The sequence below is a fragment of the Alligator mississippiensis genome, chromosome 1, assembly GCF_030867095.1.
Source record: "Alligator mississippiensis isolate rAllMis1 chromosome 1, rAllMis1, whole genome shotgun sequence".
In the NCBI taxonomy this organism is placed as follows: domain Eukaryota; kingdom Metazoa; phylum Chordata; order Crocodylia; family Alligatoridae; genus Alligator; species Alligator mississippiensis.
In genome coordinates this window covers 166,231,183-166,258,030 of record NC_081824.1, presented here as the reverse complement: position 1 = coordinate 166,258,030, position 26,848 = coordinate 166,231,183, and the positions used below count along the sequence as shown (strand labels likewise).

At 38.7% G+C, this 26,848-nt stretch overlaps 1 protein-coding gene across 3 annotated transcripts in view; it reads left to right on the top strand.

Moving 5' to 3' along the window:
• The window catches only part of STRN (striatin), a 98,370-nt gene that overhangs the window by 19,396 nt on the left and 52,126 nt on the right, over positions 1-26,848 (top strand). For all 3 annotated transcript variants that reach the window (XM_059716367.1, XM_019500553.2, XM_059716375.1), the window contains exons 3-6: positions 12,307-12,380; positions 16,155-16,233; positions 17,799-17,966; positions 26,349-26,484. In XM_059716367.1, the coding sequence (XP_059572350.1) occupies positions 12,307-12,380; positions 16,155-16,233; positions 17,799-17,966; positions 26,349-26,484 (457 nt within the window). The remainder of the gene's footprint in view (positions 1-12,306; positions 12,381-16,154; positions 16,234-17,798; positions 17,967-26,348; positions 26,485-26,848) is intronic.

Sequence of the window (26,848 nt, the reverse complement as noted above, 5' to 3'; positions counted from 1 at the left end):
CCTTCTTTGCAACAAGGCCACACTGCTGTCTCGTATTCAGCTTATTGTCTACTGTAACCCCCACATCCTTTTCTGCAGAGCTGCTGCTTAGCCAGTTAGTCCCCAGCCTGTATTGCAGGTGTGCATGGGATTGTTTCCTCTGAAGTGCAGAACTTGGCACTTCTCCTTATTGAACTTCACGAATTTCTTTTGGTCCAATCCTCCAATTTGTCTAGGTCTCTCTGAATCCTAGCTCTAACTACCTTCCAGCATATCTACTAATTCTCCCCCCGCCGCCCCCAGCTTGGTGTGATCCACAGACTTGTTGAGGGTGCAGGGTTTTAACCTCTTTAAGATGAGAGGATCTAAAAGAATTCCGTAGGCAGGCAGACCACGTATTCTGTAAAATAACGTTTTTGGTAATGATAGGATATTTGTTTCCTCAGCAAATAAACGTTTTTGAGTCTGGTGTAAAATCTTGCTACTACTACTACTATTGATAACTGATTAAATCAATAAATAATTGTATTGTCCATATGTTAATATTAACCCTACTATTACTACTAGTAATAGCTATTAATACACTATTTGTCAACCAAAGATAATACGAAGCCATAAGTAAAATAAATAGAAGTGAATTATTTTAAACTAAGGCTCTTGTGTACTGTCATGGTTGTGCTAGATTAAGATGCCTTTATAGTTGCCATGAAAGCATACAAACACAATCAAGCATTTATAGATATATATATATATGATTGAGGTAGTAATTCTGTCATTATTATGTGGTAATTCCTTTCTGGTTTTTGCTGTATCATTGCTGAAGCAAAAGAAGTTTATGGGAGGGGATTTGGTGTGAGGTACCTTTATGATGAGTTTCTTCCAGAACTATACCAATGAAAAGCGCTTTGTTGGTTTGTTTCTAAGCATCAAACTGCACCCCATATTTCAGGTAATAACTCGTAACTGTTGTACAGTAAGAATGTCAAGAGGGAGATTCTGAAACAGATTGAGGTTCTGACTTGTTATTTAGGTTATCAAAGTTCTTACAGGAGTTTTGAATGAAGTGGCTGATTCTTCTAAAAAGTGAGATCTTAAAATTGGAAACCACAGCCTCAAGGGTAATAAATTACATGTTCCATTAAAAAAAGATGGATGTGATGCTAGAAATTAAACCAAAGAGCTTCAGTTAGCGTTGAATAGTTGGAAGCAGTCATTTAAACAGAGGGCAGGATCCTTGCTTCTACTCTTTTTCCTTTGTTTCGTGTAAAGGGGCCAGAGCTACATAAAGTAGCCACAAATTCCTCCTCTCCAGGCAGGGGAGGAATGCTTTGGAGAAAGTTCTGTGTAAGGGAGGCATAGGGCTGTTTTCCAAAGCCTATCTTAAAAGATCAGATTTTGAAAAGGTAGTTAAGAGTAAGATCAACAGTGGGGACTGCTTTAATCAGCATTGCAGATATTTCAGGAAGCCTTCTTACCTGAAGGATAGCCCAGAGCAGTGCATCTTGACCTTCTGAGGTAGTTTGACCTGCTGTCAGTGGTGGTGGTACAGCAGTTTGGAGATGCAGGTGTAGCCTGGAGATAAACTTTATTTCAAGGAGCAGGAAGTGACTGTGGCAGGGTGGGCATTCCTACCTGCATTAGGTTTATCTGATAAAGCTAATGGCCCTGCTTCTGCTTCAGCTGCTTCCTGGTCCAGCTCCACATGAGGCATGGGACAGTTCTACCTGGCTTGCAGTCCCCTTGAAAGGGTCTTCTGGCACTGCAGTTGGGAACTGCTTGTCTACAGGCTGCCATAGCTCAAACAGGCTTACTGAACTCAGTTATGCCAGACACTCTGGAAACAGAACTGGGAGGGTGAGAACATTGCTTAAAGCCACATTAGGTTCTTTACCTTGCTGGGTTGCAAATTCCATGGTGTGATGAGCATGATGTGAAAACCTTACTATCATCAAAGAAAAATCTTCTCTCCCCATCTTCTGGAACTTGACCTCATCAACCAAGCTGTGGGTAAAGGAGAGTGAATTGATAACTTTTAAATAAAAAAGCTTTAAATAAAAGGACTTAGATCCTATACAAGCTAATTTTAAGTAAACCCATTGCTGGGTTTATGAAAGAGAATTTATTTCTAAACCGCAGAAAAGCATCAAACAGTAAATTTTGACACACTGAAAATGGACAATTTCTAGAGTTGGACCTGTAGTTCTTGCTGTCTCAGTGATATGGAGAAGTAGGAGAACAATGAGGTTGCAGAATTTGCAGATGATGCAATTATTTTGCTTAGTCAAGACCAAAAAAAACAAACCAACTTCAGAGATACTACCCCCCCAAAAAAAAACAAACCCCAAACAAACAAACCATTACTCAGCTGTACAGTTGCTTTTGCAATTCACTGAGAAATGAAAAGCAATGAACTGCTTATGTACCAAGGTCTAAACTAATTCTAGCCACCTATTTGTGGATAGCTCAGTAGAAGAATCTGCTTAGGGTAACGGTGATCAAAAAGGCAAACTTCTAATGTAAGAAGAATCAGAAGATGTTGCTAAAATATAATGAAGCCACTGAAGTAAAGTTAATGGAACTGTCTTATCTTAAACATGTTCTACTTTGGTTACCTTATATCAAAGAATATAACAGAAGTGTTAGGCCAATGAAAAGGAGGGGGGTGATTAGAGGCATGGAAAGGAGGGACATTTGAGGAGTGACTGAAAAGTGTAAGGGCTCTTAAAAGAGGAGGCTAACAATAGACTAGAAAATGAAAATAAAATTAGAGGGCAGTAATTTTTTACAATGTAGTGAAAAGATTTTTGTTTTTAACAGAATGCATACGTAACTCCTGGATCTCATTTCCTGAAAAGATCCTAGCTAAGAGTGTAGTAGGGGCTAAACATTCATATGAGTAATGAGAATGCCCACAGTTGCATCCAGTGAGATTTGAAGTAAATTAACCATCTGAATACTTGCACTTCAGGGCAGGGGTGGCCAGTCAGCAGCATGGGTGCCACAAGTGGCTGGGGCATCCTGTGTCTGGGGCACATGTTGAATTAGGAAGGGGACAGGCACCATAGTGGCAGATAGGACGGGGAGCAGAAAGCAGATCATCAGATCAGGCAGGAAGCAGAAAACAGCCACAGATAAAACAGCATAGAGGGATCTGAGTAGTGCTCGGAGAGGGCATGGGGCTAATTTGTAGCATGAAACAACTATTAACAGTTTAGAATGGGGGTGTCAAACTCACCTCCTGCCCTAGCCTGTATTCAGACCCCAGGGCTCCTCATGGACCAGGTTCCGCATAGGTACATTGTGGCTCCAGTGTTGGTGACGGCAGCTCCAGGTTCCTCCGCATACCCCGAGCTGGAGCTGCTGCTGCTAACACATTTCATGCTAGGGTGGCAGCTCTAACTCCAGTACAGGGTTGATGGCGACACATCCACTTCTGGGTCTGGCACACACCACATGACAGCTGTGGAGAACCATACCTACTCAAAGAGCTTTCCAAAATCCAGAAATTAGCAATGTAGCTGGTTTAGCCTATCCATAAGCATGTAGCCAGAGCCCTTTGGGTTCTCAGAAACTTGCTGCTTGGCCCACACTAAACTGCCTAGCTTCTAAGGTTTGGCATGCTTCTCAGTGATACTTCTGGGCTTACCATGAACGCGGTGTGGACATGCCTCATGCCTGTCAAAAAGGACAGATGAGCAGAAAGGAGAGAAACCTTATTCCTGGCCTGTTTTGGTGAGGGTGGAAGAAAGCAAGACTGAGAAGGAAAATTAAATGGTGGGGGGGAGAGGGAGAGGAGGAAGCTATTTCCCTCAGTCTTGCTGTATACCCCCACCCCCAATTTATAAAATCTGTACTAGGCAAAAGACTAAACTTATTAGACATTGGCCAGTATATAGAATGGTGACCCTTAGTAAGGTTGATTAACAGCACTTTCAGGAGTCCAAGAGCAAGGAATAAGTGGCACTGGATTTCTGAGCAGTACGTAGCCTTGAGCTAAGCTTCTGCGTTGTGGGTGTTCAGCACCTCCCCCCACCCCCCGGTAAACAGTTAACTAATTCTGAGCATTGTCATTGTTCTCTGTTTTGTGGCATCTTCATGATTTTTTTTTTTAAGTGCCTCATTCGAAAATTAGGGTTATATTTCATTTATAGAGCATCATGATTTGTTCCTCTGACAAAGATTTGGTCAGCCATAAGATATTTAGATTATTAATTCTATGCTTTATTCAGTGATGATACATGGTACACAGTGGTTTTTATTGATTGAGTCAATGCATAAAGTGCAAAAGAAACTTGCAAAGGAAGAGAGATTAATTGTTAAGCACTCATTTTTCTTTGAAAGCAATTCTGCTGTAGTTTTGCTAACATCCAGCAGACTGCAGTGTAAGGCTGTTTCCACATTTCAGGATAACATAATCGATAATTACTCAGTCACCTGTTACTTGCTTAAATTGTTCTTTTTGGGAGGAACTAGAACATACTGATCTTTTTCTTAAGGATATGTCCAAAGATTAATCAATCTGTTACCTCCTTTCTTGTAGTAGACTGTTTTTAACTGAAGTACTAAATTCTTATGATACTTTTGCTAGAAATAGTTTTTTTTTATGTGTTTTCTGAAATGGTGCATCTGGTCAAAGCAAGGCTGGCACCTTCTCCCCTGGGCAGGGTATCTCTTAGTGCTGTTCCTGGCAGTCTTTCTTGTTTACATCTTTTTGTCTGGCGACTCCTTCTTGTTCTCCTACGGATGTTTGGCAGGCTCTCTCTGCACAGCTGGATCAAATGCTTCAGGACTGGAGACTGAAAGTTTTCCAAGACATAGTGGCCTTTTTTGATTGGAATCAAACTAGTTCCCTTTTATGAATTAGTCTGTTGGTAAACGCACTTTTTTATCTTGAGTTTAAAAATATAAAAGTCTAACAAAGTATTCTTCCCCACCTTCAGGAACTGTTAATGTTGGGGCAGCCATATTGAATAGGCCACCTGTATTATTTGCAAAGCAGCTGGGCAGCTCATGCATATTTTGAAAAGAAGAATGAAGCAAACCAGTAAATTACCTAAAGTGAAAGAGCAAAAGCAGTTGTAGTTATCCTTCTTATCTTAACTAGGATTACTCAGTAACATAGCTTCACAGTCCAAAAATATCTTCCAAATTACTTGCAAAAGTAAGTTTGCAGATGGAAATTAACTTTGATAAAGCAGCATCTGTTCAAGCCAGTTATTTTCAACTTCTTAATTCCTTGGCCTCTACATACTATTGGCTGCACAAATACTCCTTAGTGTGATGATTTGATATCCATAGATAGTTTGATATCTTATGTTTTGTCTAAATCCACTTTTTAGGTGAAACTAATTAAGCAGAACTTTGTTCATGTTGTTATGCCTCCCACCTCTACCTGAAATTTTAGCCTATGATTTTGACTAAGTGCCATAGTTACTAGAAGAACTTTGGTTTTCTTTGTTTATTGGAAGAACAAAAACAATATAGGTAGTTATAATACAAAATATGTTGCTACTCACAATATGTCTGAATTTTAATTCCAGTGATAAGAATAGTTCAGTTGGAGTTAGTTAGAGCTCAAAGACCAGACAAAAAACTGAAGGGTTTTAAACTTGGTGGGTGTGCTATAATGAGTGAGGAAGTGTTAACTCTCTTGGGGTGCTGACAGATGGGTAGGGGACTGGGAAATAGTGCTGTACTTTCAGCTCGGCATGCCCCTGCACTGAGTGCAATGTGTGCCCAGAAGACGAATTGTGTCAACTTGTATCACTTTTGTGCTTACAAGGGGGTTTTAGCGCTTTTAACTAATAGCTGATTGAATTAGCTTTAGATAAAGCACCAAGAAGCCCTGCTGAAGCTCATGAGCTATACAGATGCTGGGGAGCCGAGTCAAACTGACGCAGTTTCTCTTCTGGTAAAGCACTGGTTTTTTGTTTATTTTTGTTTTTTTCCCCATGTCTGTCAGCACCCTTGGTGCAGAAATAGTTCAGGGAAATATAAAAGGCTAAGCTGCAAAAAAATTAGCATCAAAAAATGAAAAATTCAAAGAAAAGAACCTATTGGTAGTGGCTTAACAAGAATGTGAAGTTTTAAAATTCAGTGTTTGGGGGGTTAAAAGAAACAATGTATTGATGTTTGAAGAAAGAGAGAAGAAATAAAGATTGCATATTAAAACATGCAAGAAAAAGGTGAAGAAACAATATGAGATTCCAGCCCAGCTTCTTGGAGAGATACTGGTAGCCTGTTATTGCAGAGGATCAAGAAAGAATTTGACTGGATGATTCTTCTTTGCTCTAGAACCTGAACGTATGAATCTCTACTTTCATCTTTTTAATTCATGGGCCAGGGAGGCTGGGATAGCCTGAGTTGCTTGCATTAAGACAGTGACTGTAATCAAATATCATGGTGCAGCCTGTTGTCTGTTAGGCATTTGCCAGTTCCCTTCAGAGGTCAGAAAGGAATTTTGTTCTTTGTGTGATTGGCCAGATTCATTTTGTATTTTTCCATCTTTCTCTGAATCCCTGGAAATTAGCTTCAGCTGAAGGTGGGGCATCAAATAGAGTGGTCCTCTGTTTTGATGTGGTACCAAGAATCCTCTCTCTCAGATGCGTGGTTGGTGCAACTTTCCCTGAGTCCAACTAATTGCAAGATGGAATTGGAAAGGATGATTTCATTAGTCAAATTAGGAGGGACCTGGGGGGGGGGGGGGGGGTTTGCCCTTAATAGTATGGGGTGGGATTGTCTGCTAGGGTTATCAGGGCATATGTGACCTAATCACTTTTCTGCCCCTTTAGGGCTACTGATTGTACTTCCATCTCTCCTGCTGATTGTTTGTGGCATGAAATGCTTTTGTCTATTTTATTCAGATATTAAGGCCAATTGTTTCAGTGACCTCTGACATACAGCAGGTCTGATATAGGTCCTTTCTGACTTGGGAAATTCAATTAAAATAATTGTTGTGGCAAAATGGATTTAGAAGGATTTTTTAAAAAATACTGAGCAGAAAGAAGAATTTACCCATGAAAGCAGATCTACTTTTGAAGATGCAAATGAAATTTAATTAATTTGAGAGGAGGCAGAGGTCAAGTAAGTAGTAAAGAAGGCACCAGATATAGAAGAAAATATATAAAAGAAAAAAAAACCACATAAGAGAACGCTTAAATATGGTCATATATAAGTTAGCAGGGGATTATAGTTTTAGAGGAATTAATTGCAGATATGCTGATTCATGGAGAATTGGAGGAATAGAAAAGGCCATTGTGACACTCACACCTACTGTAGTCACCAATGGGTGTGTCCCACCCCCTTGAGTCATGTTGCACCTGGGCCTGTTTGCCCAGCAAGACTTGATGTTCATGCCAGGATATACCTTTGCTTGTCTGGAGGTGGTGATCAGTGCCCTGAGGGTTCAGGTGCAGTTCTGTTGGCATGTTTTCTGTGGTGCTCCTCCTCTGCTACACTCCACCCCTTCCCATTCAGGTGTTATGTTCAGCTCTGGCATCTTGGCACAATGACGTGGCTTTTCCTCCTGTGCTGGATGCCCAGTGAGAATGGAGACTGTGAGGATCCTGCTGCTGCCTTGTATTTCTCAAAGAATCACAACCGATAATCTAATGTAAATAGTTTGGACTGGGCAATGGGTAGGGCGACAGTGCCCCCACGCCTAGTGATCCCCTTTTGAGCATGGGTTGATTTGGTGCCTGGTATATCTTTTGCTTACCCACCTTCAGGCTGTCTCTGCCTCCTTGCAGGCAGCCTTCTGGCATGGGTTCTCCCCATCCTAACACTGTTAGGCACTGCCACTGCCCTTTGCCATGCTTGCACAAGGCTCACAGCTCCCCGGTCTCCTGTTGGCGAACTCTGAGCTTGCAGGTACCCTGGCTGGCCATACATTATCAGCGAGCCCCCCAAGGTGGAGTTTATCTTCATTTGGCCCCTGCAGGTCCCAGTGGGCTGTCCTGACCTGGGTGCTTCGATACAGTCCTCTGTGCAGTGGGCAGTGCTGTTGCTTCTGGGCTGCACTGCTCACTGGTCACATCAGGTGAGCTGGTGTCTGGATGTGTCCCTGGTGCTCCGATAGTGACTGACACTTTCAGTGCTTTCCCAGGTATTTCTGCCCCAGAGAAAGCAACCAGCCTTAGGCCAGCTGTGAGGTGCACGTCTTGGTTTTCCCCAGGCACTTTGACCACAGGATGTGTGCGCTCGCCCTGAGGGAAAGTGCCGGGTCTCTTCTGGCAGCAAGGAAAGCGTTTGGCTCCTTTTCTGGCACTCCGGCATGCTCTCCCCCTTCATCCATCTTCAGGCCCACTTTTAGTCTGTTGCTTCCAGGCCCTGGGCACTGGCAGTGTTTCCTTGTTTGGTGTGGTGCCGGCTGGCTTAATTGTGGCCTAGCCACCTGGAGTGCAGTGCCAAGGTGAGTTGGGTGGGGGACCATCACATCCATACTGGATTAAAAGCAGTGGTCCTTGCAATTAGTCTAAGTCTCCAATATCAGTAATTAATAAAACCTAAACATTATAAAGCAAATTGAAAGGAAAACTGATAGAATATCAGTTATTCTATCAGTTATTCCAGAATATCTTCTGGAAGGGCTAGACATTTTTAAATCTGCAGGTCCAGATGCCCTCCACCCAAGGGTGTTGAGGGAGCTGGCTGCCACCAAACTCATCAGGAGAGATCAACAGCTAATAGGCAGAGCCCTTTTCTCCCCAGCACCACCTGGGGTGACAAGGAACAATGGTAATACGCTGATGGAGAATAGGTTTAGGTTAGAGATCAGAAGACAATATTTTACTGTTAAGGTGGCCAAAATCTGGAACCAGCTTCCCAGGGAAGTGGTCCTTGCCCCTACCTTGGGCAAATTCAAGAGGAGGTTGGATGATCACCTGTCTGGGTCTTGTGAACCCAGCATTCATTCCTGCCTGTGGCAGGGGGTCAGGCTAGATGATCTGTTCAGGTCCCTCCTGACCCTAGCTACTATGAAACTATGAATAAAATTGAAAGGCAAATTGATAGAATATCTGGTTGATGGAACCAAGTATAGTTAAATCATACAAACCAAACTAATTGCTTATTTTATAAAACTAAGAAATCAATTGAAAGGAAGAAATGTAACACAATAGATCTCATAATCTAGGTGTAAGTAAGGTTACTTAAAAACTATAATTCATTTTTAAAATATTAAAAAAAAAATGAAATGAAATTAGTTTAGTTGTTATAACTTGATAAAGACTGTATAGGCAGTCAATAAAAAGCCGTCCAGGGTTAGTAGATTGCATAGCATTTGTTAAGGTTTTGAGTAGTTGATCGTGCTCATTAATTGCCTGGAAGCAGGGGTACGTGATAGCCAGGTGAATATCAGTTTGGAAATATGGAAGTAAATACCTTTAGGGAAAAACTAAATACATTTTAATTTCTTAGGTTAAATCCATTATTCTTAGTTCTGCTTTGCTGTGCCTTCCTTTTTTCTTGCTGCTTGATGCTAATTTGTATAAACTTCTTTTTTCCCTTTTCCCTACCTGTTGTTGTTCAGCCAAATAATATTTCCTCAAAAGTCAGTCCCTTTAGTCGTTCATTTTTGTTGCTTCTCTTGTCTCTCTCCAGTTTGCTGGTACCGTTCTAATCCAAAATTAAATAGAATATTCATTTATAATTGAAATAAAGGTGGTTTTCTGAGGAAATTAGCACTCTGACTTAATTTCTTCACAGACTTCCATTTGACTTTATTAGGAAAGGATAGGACAAACCTGAACTATTTAGTGAAAGAGAGAGTGGCAGCATCAAAGAACATATATTTATAAATACAAGCAGATTTCATGCTTCAAATCCTACTTTGGTTCTCTCCATGCCAAAGTTAAAATAATCATGAAAGGCACCAGATGTTTCTTCCACCACGCCATTTCCATGGAAATAATGAGCTTTTTTGATCAAGCAGAACAAGTAAGCAAAACTAATTCAGGTGAGAGGGAGACTATTCTGAAGGTAACTTGGAACCAATGAAGAAAAGAGGTAATTTAGTGGAACTGGAACCTTTGTTTAATCCTCTAGTACTCCCTCTCTCTCATTTATTATCATTTCTTCTGCTTGTCTCATAATAGCATATTTACTAAGACAAGGTTTCCCCCCTCCCATTTAACAAGGAATGGAGTAGGAAGAGGTCCCTCTTGGTACAGGGTGGCTGCTATGACTTGGCTGTGACCCTGCCACCTCTTCCCCTCCCTCTGCCCTTGCTGCTTACCCTCCAGCTTTAGCCAGGGGCACAGAGCATGTGGTTTTTCCATCCCCAGCCTAGCCCAGTAACGGTGGCAGAGGCAGCAGCTGCAATCCAGGCTTCAGCTCCCGGGCCCAGCTGGAGCTGCCACTACCACAATAGCTATTGTGTGGTTTGGCTGGGGCTGGGACAGCCTGCTCTGTTCGCCAGGCTACAGCAGGGCCTGAACCAGAAGGGAAGTGGTGGCAGGGGCAGGGGGTGGAGACACTGGGCAGAGTTCAGGTTGCCTGTCTTGCTACCACTGCTTTCCCCACTGCAGCACAGGTTGGGCTAATGAATTTAAGATTACTCTCCAATAATTGGTTTCTGTATATGTAGAATTATAACAAATTTTATACATTTTCCATGTATATAATCGTATTATTGGCAGGTTGTCTTGGATTTGGGTAAATATGGTACATACAAAGAACCTCTTAAAATAGCTTCTCTCTCAACGTAGTTTGCTTATAGAAAACAGTAAGATGCAAAATTATTGGTCTCTTAACTAGTTTAAAGCAGACAAAAGCCCATCTCTGACTTGCATAGGAGGCATAGCCTGAAGATTAGATAAATTTTGTCTAGGGCCTGAAGCTCAATACTTTTGAGGTCCTCATTGAAAATGATGATTGTTCATTTGTTTGTCTTTCCATTGGCTCATGTATTAAAGCTGTTATAATGTATATATCTTCCGGAGGAATTTCAGTGATAACAGGTTTTTCCTTTTCATGCACATTATTTTTCAAACATATTGAGTTCTATAAGTTGGTTAAATCTGTGCTATTACATATATAAAAATGAAAGTAAAGTGGGGGGCAGTGAAAAAACAAGGAATACAAAATGTCATTGGAGATTGAGCAATACGAGTCCCTTTAACGCAGAGATGTTAGCAGAAATGCTTATCTTCTATACTTGGATCAGTACATTGAACAGTGGATAAATCCATCAGATTGCTGTGTTTTATGTGCAGGGTTGTGGAGATGGTAAAGGGGGAGCTCCCATCCTGAGACTGCTCTGTCTTGGCAGTTATTTGTCGGTCTCTTAGATTATCAAAATATGAGTAAGTGTATGGATTTGCTAGTTAGCACTCTCATTCCACAGTGTGTAGGAATCTTCCTCTCTACTGTACTTGAGAAAGCACGATCTAGTATTTGAATGGGGGTCTTGAAATAAGCAGATCTGATTTTGATTCTCAGCCTTTTCTATAAAGTTAATGTGATTTCTCCCTCTCCCCCCAAAAAGGTCTTAGTCTATTTATTTTCTGACTTCCAAAATGGTTAGAAGGATGCATATATTGCCTTCATTTTTTGCCATAACCTTTGATATGCACATGTGATACTTGTGTCATGCTAGTGAAATGTAGTTTTTTGTGTGCCTGAGTACCTGGATACTGGCCCTGCAAAAGCAAGATATTATAACCAGTAGTCCTTTTTGGTATGTTCTGTCGAGCTTGTTGCTACAGTACCTTTTATATGATATTTCCAACAATTCCATTCAGAGTTTTAGCAGGTTTGGGAACCCAGCTCTGAACCAACTACTGACTGTTTAGAGGCTTTTAACACATTGTCATAGACCTCTTTTCAGGACTGGTCTCAACACAAATGTGTTAAGGCTGTTGGCAGGAAGCATGGGTGGGGCTAATGAAACTGGCTGCGGTGTCTGATTAATTGACCCCAGAGATGTATGGTAAAAGTGGAGGAATGGTAAGCATTGACTGATATTTTGAAATAGATGTAGATGGCAGAGACCTCCGTTTAGCTGAGTGACAGTGAGAACAAATGGTGGAAACACAGGAACAACAGGAATGTGTTCCTTGTAGCAAAGAATACTTTTTTAGCGTCTGATGCATATGATCATGTAACTGACTTTTTTTTTTTACCAATATCTATCATTATTTGAATGCTCAAGTAAGTAAAGTTATAGGATAGGGACATACCTAAATTCATCTGAAATCATCTGGATGACTGTTTTGGGGTGGGTGGCAAAGTGGTTTTTTAAAAAAAAAACAAAAAAACCCAGCACCTACAAACTTTTCTTAAGTGTGTTAATAGATTTCCTGGTTTCTTTTGTTTCTTTATTTTCAGAGCTAAATACCACAAATTAAAATATGGCACAGAGCTGAATCAGGGAGATATGAAGCCTCCAAACTATGATTCTGGTAAGAAGTTAAGGTTGAAATAATTATTTTTAAAGTTCTCTTGTAATTTTACCTACAATTTGTAAAAGGTAGCTAGGTGATAATTGGATAAAGTAGTAAACAAAAAAGGAATAGACACATGGTGACTAGTCAAGATAGAATGTTTTGTGTTGCTAGATGTTAATGTAGTTTGTCAAAGTAGTTTTTAAAACATTAGTTTCTTGGGGTGGGTTTTTTACAGGGTGGGGGGTTTGATGAGTTTTATCTATATTCTGTAATAGGGCCATCAAATGAATTTGGGTAAAAAGGTAAGCTCTAGATTAAATGCATTTTAAAATTTAAATTCTGAATTACTTGGGTGTTTTTGTTTTTTAAACTAAGAAAATTCTGGCATGGCAAAAAGTATGGGGGAAATGTATCTTGGGAACTTTATTATTTTGGAATAATTATTTTGCATTACCAATGTAATGTAATTAGTATGTGGTGCATAATGCATTTTGTCTTGATTTACGGTCTTTTCAGATTTCCAGAAAAACTGAAAGAAATGCAAATTAGAGATAAATTAAAGGTGTAGATGGATATTACTGGGTTTTTATAAAACTAATAAAAACTGGAAAATATATAACAAGTAGCGAACACTCTGCTGGTATTGAATAACTCCTCACTGGATCTCTGAGGATTATCTCCTCACTGGATAATAGTTTAATTATTCATTTCTCCAGAATATGGACTTCTCGCATAACTAAATAGAATGACTTGGAAGCTGAAGAAAAGGAAGAATTAAAATTTCCTTTTTGTTTTGGTCAGCACAACAAACATTATTCAAAAGGCCTTTCTTGTCTCTAACCTAAGATCCAGATTTTGGATCAAGTCCTCAAGAAGAAAAAGGAATGAGAAATGATTCTAAAACATTGTTCTCTGGTACAACTAAAAAGTGTACATGAACGTGGTCCCTGCAGACCCCAGCCATGCCATTTGCTGAGGAAAATGTGTCCTAGGATATGGACAAAACTGCATTTTAGCCTCTTTAAAAGAGGAAGGGTAGTAGCTACTGCACAGGAGCATGCATCAGTTATTACACTACAACTGTTAGGTTTGCTAAGTCTTGTTATATCATATGTTATGATAAGACGTCATGATAAGACTTGTTTAGCTAATGAGTTAAATCTCCCTAACTTTGACCCCTGTAAGCAAGTGAAGTGAATTAGGGTTGAAGTGAAAGTGGTCTTGCTACATTTACATCGCTGTAGGATCAGCCAGAGGTAAACAGTTTAGCGACACAGTTGGTATATCTGCATATGCTGTGGTGAACAGACTTGCATAGCTGTATGCTAAAAAGAGTCTGAAAACATCTGCTTGTCAAATTTGGCATGCAACTTGTCTTTTCCTAAATATATATAAAATGCCTTAGTTCTGAACTTTATTGCAACTTGTTTCTTAACAAGTTAAGGTATTGTGCTCTTATCTGAACTGGAGAAATAGCCCGTTGTATTCTTCCTGTAGCTGCCAAAAGATTAGAGGTTCCTGCACCATAAGCATGTACCATCAGAATTGAGCTCCTAATCAGAATAACCCTTGTAGTCCATGATAGTTCTGTTTATTGCGTTAGATGCTTGCCAATCTACATAGGCAGACAAGGTTGCTTGGGTGAATTTGATATCTTTTATTAGACCAACCCAAATGGTTGGAGAATAGTTATTAAGCAAGCTTTTGGGTTCAAAAATCCTTCGTCAGGCTAAGGAAGTTTCTCTTCCTGGAAGAGCACACACCAACTGCTGAAGCTTCCTTAGCCTGATGAAGGGTTTTTGGACCCGAAAGCTTGCTTAATAATTATTTTCCAACTATTTGGGTTGGTCTAATAAAAGATACCAGATTCACTCAAGGAACCTTGTTGTCTGCCTATGTCCTTAGACCAACACGTCTACAACCTAAACCCCTGTGCCTATCTACATGTTTCTCTTGAAAAGTAGGAAGAACATTGAGGCAAATCTTTACAATACTTCAACCTAAAGTCCCTGTTGTTTGGCTTCTGTCTAAAATCTTGGATTCTCTAGTAATTCTGCTGAAAGCACTCTTAATCAGAACAATCCACTTTCTGCATTCTACACAACATCCCCATGAAAGCCTCATTTGACCTATTTGGCCAGTGGTCCAAGTTTCTTCACTTTCAACTGTAAAGGATAATGGGATTTATTTGGCGGGGGGGGTAGTACAGTTCTATCTTCTGGGGTGTTTATACTTCACATTTAACCAAGGTGGCCTCCAAAGGAAAAGCTTACAGTCTCAGGAGTGGTCATATAGCACAAACTTTTCTTCAGGCTTGATGTTTAATGGTCTTTTACCTATAACAGGCTTTGATAGTTGCAGGGTGGATCCAGCTGTCTTTAGAAAACAATGTGTAAACTTTTTTTCATTGCTATTCCTGGACAGACTTATAGATTCAAGGTCACAAAGTACTTAACATACAGATGGAGTACTTTATACATAAGTGCTATATAAATGTCAATTAATTCTTGGTCCCTTTGGTAAGTAAAAGTATTAATCCCACTCTTGAAAATGGAAATCTCAAAGCTGCATATCAAATCAGTGGTTAACTGGGATTATAACGTAGAAACTTTTGGTTGTCTAGTTATATTTTTACAGTGTTACTCTGTTCTTCCTTCAGCTGCTGAGCAATATAGTAGTAGGTCATGAGTTTGCAATAGTAGATAACAAACCTGGACTTTTTTACTTGAACAATATAAGCTTAAATTAGGTACAGAGGTCACTGCCCATCCCTGAACATCACATACTTATTCAACCCATTGTTTTATATATTAAATCTATCTGATTGGCCATGCATAAGGATCTTTAGCCAGCTTCTAAATATGTTCTGTTTCCTAAAGGTTTGTAGAACAGACATTGGAATTTGTCTGCAGGTTTTTACAGAATAACATTAGATCCAGACCTTTGGGCATGAAAATTTTGAAAATTTGCTAAATAGATTTTGAAATAACTATGGGCAGAAGAAAATTGCATACATCAACAAAAATCAGTCGCATCTTTTTTTCCCCCTTCACTACAAAAAATAAAGTATGGGTGGAACTTGATGTCAGTTCATAATGGTGTGATGAAATCCTTAATAAATTGTAAGGATTGATGCACCATTCAGTTACCAGTGAAACCACAAAAGTTTCTTTTATATGAATTTAAACTCTGATTGAGGCACTTAATGCTAATACAGAACTCTAGATATACATGCTTTTGAAGAAAAAGAAATTGGAAAAGGATTTTCCAATTTTTTTTCTTCAAAAGCGTGTATATCTAGAGATTTTTGTTTTACATTGATGACGTGATGGGTGCGAGCCATAAGTCAGGTGATATGACGAGTATAACTTGTACACTATAAAGACTGCCATCAGCACTCTTAAAACAAGTGATACAGTAGTTCCATAGTCAGTTCCATAGCACTTAGATTTTTATTTTATTTTTTTTACTTTGAATCAGTCTTAAAGGGCTGGGGTGGCATGGGTGTTAAGGCACACAATTGACAGCCCAGGTGTTGGGTCACAAGTTCGAGACCGTAGCAGAAGTGCTCATAGTGTGTCCTGTCAGATTCCAACAAATCTGTGAATTCTGCTAAATCGCTTGTAACAAGGACACAGAAAAAAGGAAAGGAAGTCAGCCTTAAAGTTCTTTGAACTGTGTTTTTAATGTTGAAGTGGAAATTCAGTCCGACTTGCTCTTAAATTAAACTCAAATCCTCTTTTAAATACAAAATGGGAAAACATTTTCTAATGAAACAATCTTTTCCAGATGAAGGGAATGAAACAGAGGTTCAGCCACAACAAAATAGTCAGCTAATTTGGAAACAAGGGCGACAGCTGCTGAGACAGTAAGTGTCACAATTAACCTTCAAAGATGGGAGCTAGACCAAAAGGTTTCAACATTGAATCTGACTACTGTATTTTAATATTTCCCTCTGATTTTCTTTCCTGAAAAGTTAGTGTGAGTGCTTAACCTTCTCTGGAAGGGCTATTACAGCATAGAAAGTTTTTTAGAAGTGTTGGTAAGTTTCACAGTTTGAAACAAACTGTTTTTGGTGGGTGTTGTAGGAAGGTTAACAGGGAAAAGAGGTTAGAGAAATTTTAAAATTTATTTTTCCCTTAAAAAAATTAGCAAAAATTCAAGAGATAAGATTATTCCTTCTAGAACCATATGAAATAAGAACAACTTTTACATTTCAGGTTTTTTCACGTTTACACATTTTTTCTAATTTTGACTAACTCTTAACACATCCATGGAACAGTCTTACTTGGTCCATGTCTGAGTCCATCTGTTGTATATCCATGGTGTGCAAGTGTGTAAAGCCCAGATCTTAGTGCTACTCACATACCTCCTAGACACCTAAGTTAGTAAATGCAATTATTTTTCATGCTACATAGTTGGACTTGGTTCATTGTGCATTCTCAGAAGCAGTTTCCTATGGGCAGGTATGTGTTGAACTCCCTTCATGTCCTATCGCCATCTGGTTATATCGGAAAAGACACGTTCTGTGTTAAATCCCCAAATCTGTGGTCAAAGAATGTGTATTTTACCCAGAATATGTATTTTAAACCTATTTTACAGATTCAGGGCTGAGAGATTAAGGGATTTGCACAAGGCTGTGCCACATATCCATATATCTTACTTAGTTACACTATAAGGTGCATATCTACCCTGTCTTCTGCTTGACTTCAGATTAACTTGATTACCTATCTGCATATCCATGTCAGCCAGCTTTACACTTCAGATATTCTGACTCCAAGGCTCAATGAACCATTTAAGCCTTAGCTGTCACCCCTTTATGTAAATGAGCCAAATTCACATTCTGCATGGATGTTCCAGTTTAACAAAACAGTTGGGTACTACCAAATGTGTATATACATATTTTATCATAAAAACAGTTGTTTGTACTGTCATAACTAGAGCCAGAGAGTAGGAAATTGTCACAGTAGGTATGTACAGGCTTTGTGTAAAGGGTATCTAGGGGACAGATTTTAAGTTAGATTTTTTAAATTTTACTTTAGATGTTCATGAAATTCCTATAAAGAACAACATAGCTATACTGTGTATGAAACGGTTTGGGGTTATTTTAAATTAAAAATCATTTACAGTTTATTCATAGTTCTTTTTCTATCTATCTTGGTAAATGCAATGAATAACGTATTGTATAACCTCTGACTACTAGGCTCTTTGATTTTTTTTCTCAGTGACTGTACAGGCTGGTACTACAAGAAACGATTCCCTCTGCAGCTGGTACAAGACAATTTATTATAATGTTTCATTAGCACAGCACCATACTTCACTAAGCATTGTACCGGAGGGGAGTTTAGGGAGAATCTTTTATATAATGATTTAAATAATCATAAAAATTACACAGATCTGCATGGAAGTCTAGCATGAGTTCTACTCCTACAGGTATCTACAGGAAGTGGGTTACACGGATACAATACTGGATGTGAAGTCAAAACGTGTGCGAGCTTTGTTGGGCCTTTCAAATGATGCCTCAGACAGAGAAAATAACAAAAACCAAGAGCCAATGGTAAATGGCACAGAGGCCCAGATTAAAGAAAACGTAATGATTGGGTAAGTTCTAGACATGACAAATGTTACCTTTTTAATGTGTGTGTAAATCATTATTTGTTTGTGAAAGATTTTATTTGCATGAAAGATTTTTATGACTTTTCTTTTTAGATTCCAAACTGACTGAATATTTCTAGCCAACTTAATTTTTAAACAGTTAAGTATTAACGTGGAAACCACACTTTAATTATTGAAAATTTCCATAAAGAAGTAATTTATTATTTCAGTTAAGTGACACTAGAGGAGATTAAGACTTTAAGGTTATGTTCTTTAAATGCTGAAAGGAATGTGTCAGTTGCTGGGCCAACAGAATTTTCCTTTGGCTTAATAATACTCTCAAAATTGTAATATAGTCTTCGATATTATGGTATAAGATGCCATATATGATGACTAAATAATCTGTGTAAGGTGAAGGATTTTACAGCATCTGGAAATGTTTGTAATATGCATAACTAGCTTCCAACTTTCATAAATCTTCAACTTTGCTGCTGACATTTATGTTAATAAATACGTGAGAATGCTGGTAGCTTCCACATGTGCATGCCTGTCACTTTCTTGATATTTCTGATACCATCACAAAGATGGCAGACAGAATAAAATAAAGTGTATGCTTCAGCTATTAAATTGTTTTCCTCTTTCTATAAGAAACTTATTACAGTTAAAATGCTTCTGAAAGCTTGCTTTTAGACATTCCAGCAAAATTAGTTTGTGGCTGCTGATTTAAATACAATAGTTTATAAAGTGCTAGATTTAAAGAAAGAGTAAGAGTTTTACTTCAGTAGGCAGCACCATTGCCAACAAGGAGTTTAATCTTTGACTCTGCCTCTTGTTTCAACAGCAAGTACAGTTTAAATGTAGCAGAGACTGTAGTTCCCACTATATTCCAAGGCACAGTGTTGCTTTGTGACGCTTCCTAATCTGAAGAGAATTGATTACAGTAATCCAAGCCAGTAAAGCAGCTGGTCTGTGTTTAGGAAGATTACCCAATGAACGTGAGCTAATTATATACTTCAAGTTAGGTTGTGAGATGGGGAATTTGGGGGCACCCTTTCAGGCTGGAAGGGGGTGGTATCTGTCTTGGGTAAAAAATGGGAGAAGCCTGTCCTTTTTACAGTCAGTGGGAATTCCTATGTGTACGTGTTGTTATTTTAATTTTTCTTTTTTAATTGAAGATGGCTAGAGATAGTGAGGTTATGTGATGGGTGTTTTGCATGGGGAATGGAATTGAGTCAGCAAATTTGTAGAGACCTGTTAAGGCTGAGAGGCGATGAGCCTTGGAGCTAATGACAGATAATTTGTCTGGGCTCCTTCATCAAATCAGTTCTGACCTCCATCTAATGGTTATGCATATTGTGGTGTAATACGTCTTCCATGAGCTTTTGTTTTAGGTAGTGCTAGATCTGATATAAATAGAGTTGACATTTTAGATTTGCAGGCTGATTCTGGATGTGGGTGCTCAGTAATATCATGTTTGACTGAATATTGTCATTCTACAAGATTTGCCATTGCAGTCTGATGTTAATGTACATCCTCTTCGAAGACCTTTTTGTTCTCGGCTCACTTGCGATACACTGCAGAAAGCTGCAGAAAATGTTTAGCTAAGCACCTGAATGTTGGATACGTATGGTACACAACTAAACTTTCTGGTTCAGCTGGTCTGTACATCCTAAGCTTTTGCAGTAGAGGAATTTCTAAGTGGAGTTTTCTGACATTTTTTCAATATTGTCTCAGTGCTCACAGTTTATCATGCGTCTCTTGATCTTAGTTCAAACCGGCTGGCTTGTGTTTCTTTGGCAGCAAGGGAAGTCTGGTTTTTACTGAAAGATTGAAGAGAATTTTTTGCAGCGATGAGTGAAAAACTGGTCTTCTGTGTTGTGAATATTTTGGATACTTGTAGTTCAGCCACCATCCTGTGCCTATTGGTGCAGGAGGTATTCCATATGTCTCCAGGCAAAAGACTGCTAATGCCTTTTGGACTAGTGAATACTGCAGAATTTTGTAATTCCTGACTGGTGCTATATGATATCTCACCTTCTACCTTCTTCTAGCCACATTGTCATTTGCTTACAACAGAGTCAGGTTGGAGACCAGACAACAATGAGGGGAGGAGGTTTGTCATCAGTTGTCTGAGGTGTTTCTGCCCCAGATAAGGTGTTACCCTTTGGTTAGTCCATGTGGATTGTAGGTCCTGTTTGCTTTTGCAACCTCTACTAGAGAGAGCACCTGAGCCAAGTAGATGCTGGAGATTCAGGACAAACAGGATGTGCCAATTCCAGTCCAAATGCTTGCTCAGCCTTTAGAGACTTAACACTGCCAATCCCCACACCCAAGCAGCACAGCCTCTAAGAAGTGTAAGTTGTAATATGCCTAAACTTAAGGCAGATGTGGGATGAATTTAAATGCCTATCCCACAGTCCACTGGCCCATAGGGAGGATCAGAGCACTCAGAGAGATGTTTTATTAGTCCCAAACTACTTGCTTCCCCCAAAAGTGGGAAATTGATTCAGCTGTTTTTCCTTCCCACTTCCACAGTATATGGAGTGTGGATGGAGAATACTAAAGCCAGAATGAACTTGAGCTGGGAGGCACCAGGAGCAGCACTGAACAAGAGGGCATGCCATCATTGCAATAGTAGAAGAAGAGGAGTGGTGCTGTGGCAAAGTAAGAACAAATGAAAATGGCTAGAAGAACAGGCAAGCAATTAAGGGAAATGAGGAAAGAAAAATCTTGTGGGTGGAGAATAAGGGAAGGAGGAAGAGAGACAAACTGGTAGGTACACTTAAAAAAATAAATAGGGAGTTGCCCCTCTCTTGTGCCATATCTTGCCATACTTGCATTAAAGACCTAGCATTCTGACATTAAGCACCATAGTATTGGCTCTAAGTACTTGCCTTTCCTTAGGGATTGAGGAGCAGCTGGGAATTCTTGGGACTCTGATAGGAGGCAGATGTTCAGCTTGCCCATGTGGGTGGGGAGTAATAAGCAGCATTTCTACTGTAGTGCTAATAGGAAGATAGTTGCTTGCTTCTTTTTTTTTTTTACTCTAAAATGCTTAACTCGATCTATGAGGTTCTCAGTACTTCAGAAAGCTGTAATGCTGGCTGGTTTCATCTTCCTAACCACATGAAGTTGGATTGCCAAGAATGGTGTGGTCTACAAGGCTGTTTTCTCTAAGCTCAATACTCGCTTTGTCCTTTTTTCTGACAATAATGCCAGTTTCAAAAACTAATATTAAGTTAAACCTGCTCTTTCTTAGTTAAAGCAACTTGATTGCTGTGTATTAGTAGCCACTGCGCATATAGCCAGGTACCTGTATTTTGACACGTTTGTATCTGCTAATGTACAGAACCTCATGAAAACTTTAACATTCAAGAGCACCATGTGGATTTGGAGTGTTCCTGGAAGATTTTGATTCCATAGATGAAAACATTATTTTGGTCACTTGACATTTGATTTAATCCTCTTCCTACTTGTCTCATGGTATTTTAAAGGGGATCTATATTCACTTTCTTCAGATCAAGTCACTTGCATTACAAAAGATAAGTACCACTCCTTGGCATGAATGAATTCAGAAATAAATACTAAAAATTAACTTTCTAATAATGTAAAATTCCAAAATGCCTGTAATAGGCAGACAAGGTTATTTGGGTAAATGTGATGTCTTTTATTAGACCAACTGAAAAGTTGGTGGGGGAAAGCCTGCAGTGAGAGGAATGGGTGCTTTTTTTTTCCATTAAATGATCTATGTTGTAAACACAAATGAATGAAAACTGTCTCAACCAAATACAACATGATCTTATGTGACATGAAAGAATTTTTAATTTAATGCATTAACCTCATTTTTAATTAGTTCCTTCCTTTAATTGAGTCCTGGTCAGTCTATATTAATCTCTGAGGTATTTATTTGATGTGGACAGAAATAGACATCATAATGGAACAAAATGGAAATGGAAAAAGGAATAAAATATATATTACCAAAATAATTTATTATGTTTAGTACTTGATAAGGGGACTCAGAGATTAGAAGCTGTAGTTAAATGGCCAGTGAAAGTTCATTCCAACAGTTTAACATTTTTTTAATTAAAGTGAAAAAAAAATAAGAAAAATTTAAGGCTAACTGGGCTATACTCAGTCTTCCTTTAAAAACAAACTACTCCTTTTATTGTACTGTTTGATTTTGCTTACATTTCTTGCACGTAAGAAAAGAAACCTCAGTTAAAAATGTAATGGGTTATGCTCCTACTTCTTATCAAGCTTATAATGAAACATTTCTTAAGGCTTTAATTTCTAGAGTTAAACAAACCATTCCAAAGAAGACTTAAGCAAGTGACCATCATTCTACTTCAAAAACAGATTACCTGAATAACTCTCATGCATCCGTAAATCCTCTTGGCACTTACACATTTAATCAAACTGCTCTGTGCCTACTGGCTGATGGACGTATGTAGTGTTGTGCGTCTCCTTGCTTATAAAATGGTTTATTAAAGAAATTAAACCTTTCAAATTTTGGTACTACTGATCTGCAAAAGAAAATAATTTCCAAACAGTGTGTGTATTAGAATGCATAATGAATTAAAAATTGGAAATCTAGTTGAGTTTAAAAAATCACTTCTTCCCCTCCCCCCTCTTCCTTCCCTTTCTTTATTTATCCTTGGTTGTCTCTTGCCCTGTCCTAAGCAGAGCTACAAAATAAAGTAGGGATTAACAACAAATGCATTTATGCATGGCTTCTACAAGGAACACTGTTGCCCTTGTTCCTTATAGCTGATCTCTGAATAATAATTGAAGTAAAAAGCAACACCTTGCTATGAGACACTTATTCCTTGAAGCCCCATTTTCATTAATCCAGTGGGAAGTGGAGCCAGTGATAGCAGCTTCTCTTTAGAAGCCCCTGGTACAGAACTATGACTTAAGGCTTGCAGCTTGTTCTTGGAAACCTCACACAAGTCTCTGATGGGCTTGGAGGAAGAAGCAGAAAGATATGAAATGGGGGTGAGGAAGGCAGGGAAGACGAGACATTAATAAGGAAGTAACTTTTTGTAAGTTACTCCAAGCGTTCTAGTGGGTTGTTTCTTACAAAGTTTGTTCGATTTGTTGTGATGCAGTGATCTAACCTAATCAAACAGCCTTATCTTTGCATGTATGCTTGGGACATTACATTGTATAGTCTGAAAGTCTCTTCAGTTGGTAAACTTACAAAATGGTTTGGATGCAATTTGCAAGTGTTACTTCCTGGTTTTAGTGTGCATTGCCTGTTTCTTGCATACCGTGTGCTAATTCAAAACAAAACTTTCAAAAAGATTGTGAATACTGTTTGGCCTGTCTAATGTGGTTTTTACCTTGCACATAACTGCGTATGGTGATTACATGTTTTATTTATTTCCATATCTTCACTTAAGCTGCATAATACAGGGCCTGGATCTCATTGTGTGGTTATAAGAATTTTAATACCATGAGAAGACAGTATTAGATATAATGGCCTCAACCCAGTTTTTGATAGTAGATGAGGACTGAGTCCACAGATATGGTTTGGGAGACTGTATCAGGTACAGTTTGCTAGCACATGCTCCTTCCTTCCTGGGTTATGTCATGAAATGTTTCTAGTGCACTAAAGAGTCTTCTGTTTTGATCCCCTAGAAATACATATTTTTTTGGTTAGGTTACAGTGAGCCCTTTCTTTAACGGTTATGTTGTGGATTTTCTTTCTTCTTCTGTAATTTTATCAATAAAATCTGATTTTAAGACGATCTGTCTTTTGGTATTGGATACTAATTGTTAGATTAGTTGCTCGCAACCTAACACTTCATGGTCTTCCTTCCCACCACAAAAAGACACTGATAGCTTTGTGACATTGTGTCTCAAGAGAAGTTTATAGTGTCCTTCCCCAAAATTAGTACAGGAAGTCTTCCAAGAGCTAGGGTGGGCAAATAGAAAGACAAATAAATGGAAAAATCTGAGGTGTGATTACAAAGACAATATTTATCTTCAGCATCCGTTTAAGATATTTGAATTTAAATTTATTATGTATTATGAAATCATATTAGAGAAGCAAAGGAAAGTATCTGCAGTATGCGGTCTCAGTAGCATCACCTTTTAACATGCAGAAGTGAGTGTTACCCTATAATTTCCATGTTTTTCACAGTTCAGACCTGGATCTATGTGGCCTCTAAAATTTTAGACCTTGAGAGCCTTTTTGTGTTGGTAACTTTTTGAGTTACTTTTTGAACTAAAAAGATCCTAAACCAATTAATTTTTTTTTCTTTAATCTGGAGCCATGTAGTTTTATACAGCAGCTTGAAACAGGAAATGAAGGTTTAGCTGACTAGTGTGGTGCTATCCAGTAAGGCTAAGTGTAGGCTATGCTATGTATGAATGCTATGTATGGAGTACTGAGAGGTCAGAATTGGGGAGATGATAAATTGTCTATTAGCCTAAGTAGGATTTAAACATGTTCCAAATCTGAAATTATTAAAGCAGCATATGAAATACAACTCAGAAGAAATCTTTCAGTTTAGTCATATCTGCAGTAGATCCAGGGGGGCTACCTGGCTCTGAAGGAGAAAAGTATTCATGCAATACTAGGCCATGGTATAATTTTAAAGGAAAAAAGTCAGCGAAAGTAGTTGGAAGACACGGCCCCAGCCAGGCCTCATATTCACTTCTTTGCCATAGTGCAGCAGTTCCCTATTTTTTTGGCTGCCTCTGTCATTCTTTTGCATCAACTTTGCATCTTTCTCAAGACTGCACTTCACACATCAACCTCAGCTTTCAACTTCTGGTTTCATTTTTGCAACTACTTACAACTTCTTTTTCGCCTAGTATTCTAGTATAACAGGTAAGGGGTTTTCTTTTTTGTGTGAATTACAAGTGATTTCAAGTACTCCTGCCAATTTCTTGGCTTTTACAATCGCCTATTTAGATTAAATGTTCTTTTCCTGTTGCTATATGAAAGATCCATACCAACAGCAAAGTATAATCCTGTGACTGTAAAAGTTACTGTCCTTAAAGTGTTATCAAATGCACAAAGACACACTATTTTTTCTCAAAAATGCTAACTGAAATATAGGAAGACAGCGTTCTTTAGGTGAATCTGATATCTTTTATTAGACCAACTTAAATAGTTGGAAAAAATTTTAAGCAAGTTTTCAGGTTTAAAAACCCTTCGTCAGACTGAGGAAGTCTCTGCTGTTGGTGTGTGCTCATCCAGGAAGAGCACACACCAACTGCAGACTTCCTCAGCCTGACAAAGGGTTTTTAAACCCGAAAGCTTGCTTAAAATTGTTTTCCAACTATTTAAGTTGGTCTAATAAAAGATATCAGATTCACCCAAAGAACCTTGTCAGCCTATGTCCTCAGACCAGCACGGCTACAACCTACACCCCTGCAACTGAAATATATTAAGCTGTTATTAGTAACAGTAGGAAAAAAAATTTGTGATTACCAATGGAGAGAGAACCTTGGGTATTAGCTGTAGGAGTTGCAGGCAGATTGCTCGATGGTTTGGCCATTTAGGTTTCATGTTTTCTTCCTCTGCAGAACTTGTGTCATTTGTCTCTACCTGTTCTTTTGCTTTTCTACCAAAATCTTTGGAGTTCTGTCCCAGTATGAGTCTGTCTGAAGTCTGTCTGACTTTGGTACAGATTCTCGTTCCATGTAGGGCTCATAAATTGGTTGCATTTATTCCTTTATTATTGCTTTAACTGTATGCTTACCAACATTACTTTGTCTGCTTGGATTCTTCTTCAGCTGTTGACATAGCAACCCTTATCGTTCCTGCTTTAGAGACGCTTGGAATTTCTGCTAAAACTGAAAAAGCAACGTTTGTAAAAGATATGTTTTACAGAATTAAACATTTGCTTTCCATTAAATGTATTTTACAGGAACAAATTCAGCACTTTTCAAATGTGCCTGATTGACAGGCCTGGAGCCTGGCATATTTTGTTCCCTAGTAAGATGGAAGGACATAAATAACAGTGAAGTCTTACCGTACCTCTGTGTGTATGTGAAGTTAGATTAGTATCCTTGGCTTATTCTACCCTGGTCCGCTCTACTGCAGTTGCCAACCAAGTGTGCTTGTTTTGAAACTGGTTTGTCATCTGTGTCTTTGTCAGATGGAAGCTACTTTAAAATACATCAAAAACTGAAGCAGCTGAGTTGGGAATTGCAGCTAAGCATGGTATAATTAGAGGGTGTAATAAAATAACCTACAGTTAATATTACATTGTTTTGCCCACAAACATAATTATATATAATCATTGTCCAATTTTACCAACTGACTTATTTTTATCCTGTGGGTTCTTGGGCACTAAAAAGCAAAACAGATGAATGCAAGAAAGACTTTGTAGATGATCATTATTCTTTTTTTTGTTGTTTTCTTGTTACCAGAAAACCAGAATTGACCGACTCTGCCTCTCTGCTAGAGACTTTCAAGTTTCTTGAAAATGCAGCAGCAGAATTCAGTGATGAAGATGAGGAAGAAGACATTGAAGGAAGAGAGAAAACAATCATTGATACTTCAACGGTAGGTCAAAAAATCCAATTGAAAAACTTGTGGTGAGTTGATAAGAGCTTAATGTGATCCCTTACAGCTGCACATTTGCATGATGTACATCCCCAAATGTGTATGTATCGGCAAATGGTTAAATGCACTCACATCTGACTGTCTAGTTGGTAATATGAGAACAGGGGCATAACAAATGAATTCTATTTATTTATGCCTAATGGGTAAGCTTGCTTCCTCAAAACATAAAAATTGTCCCTAACACCCAAATTCAGCTCCCCCATTTGTTTGTTGCATGTATGGCTTTTAGAGTGAGAGGACAAAATAACTTATAAAACAGGAGAATGAACAAGAGAACAAAACAAATTGAAGGAGAAATTTGAGC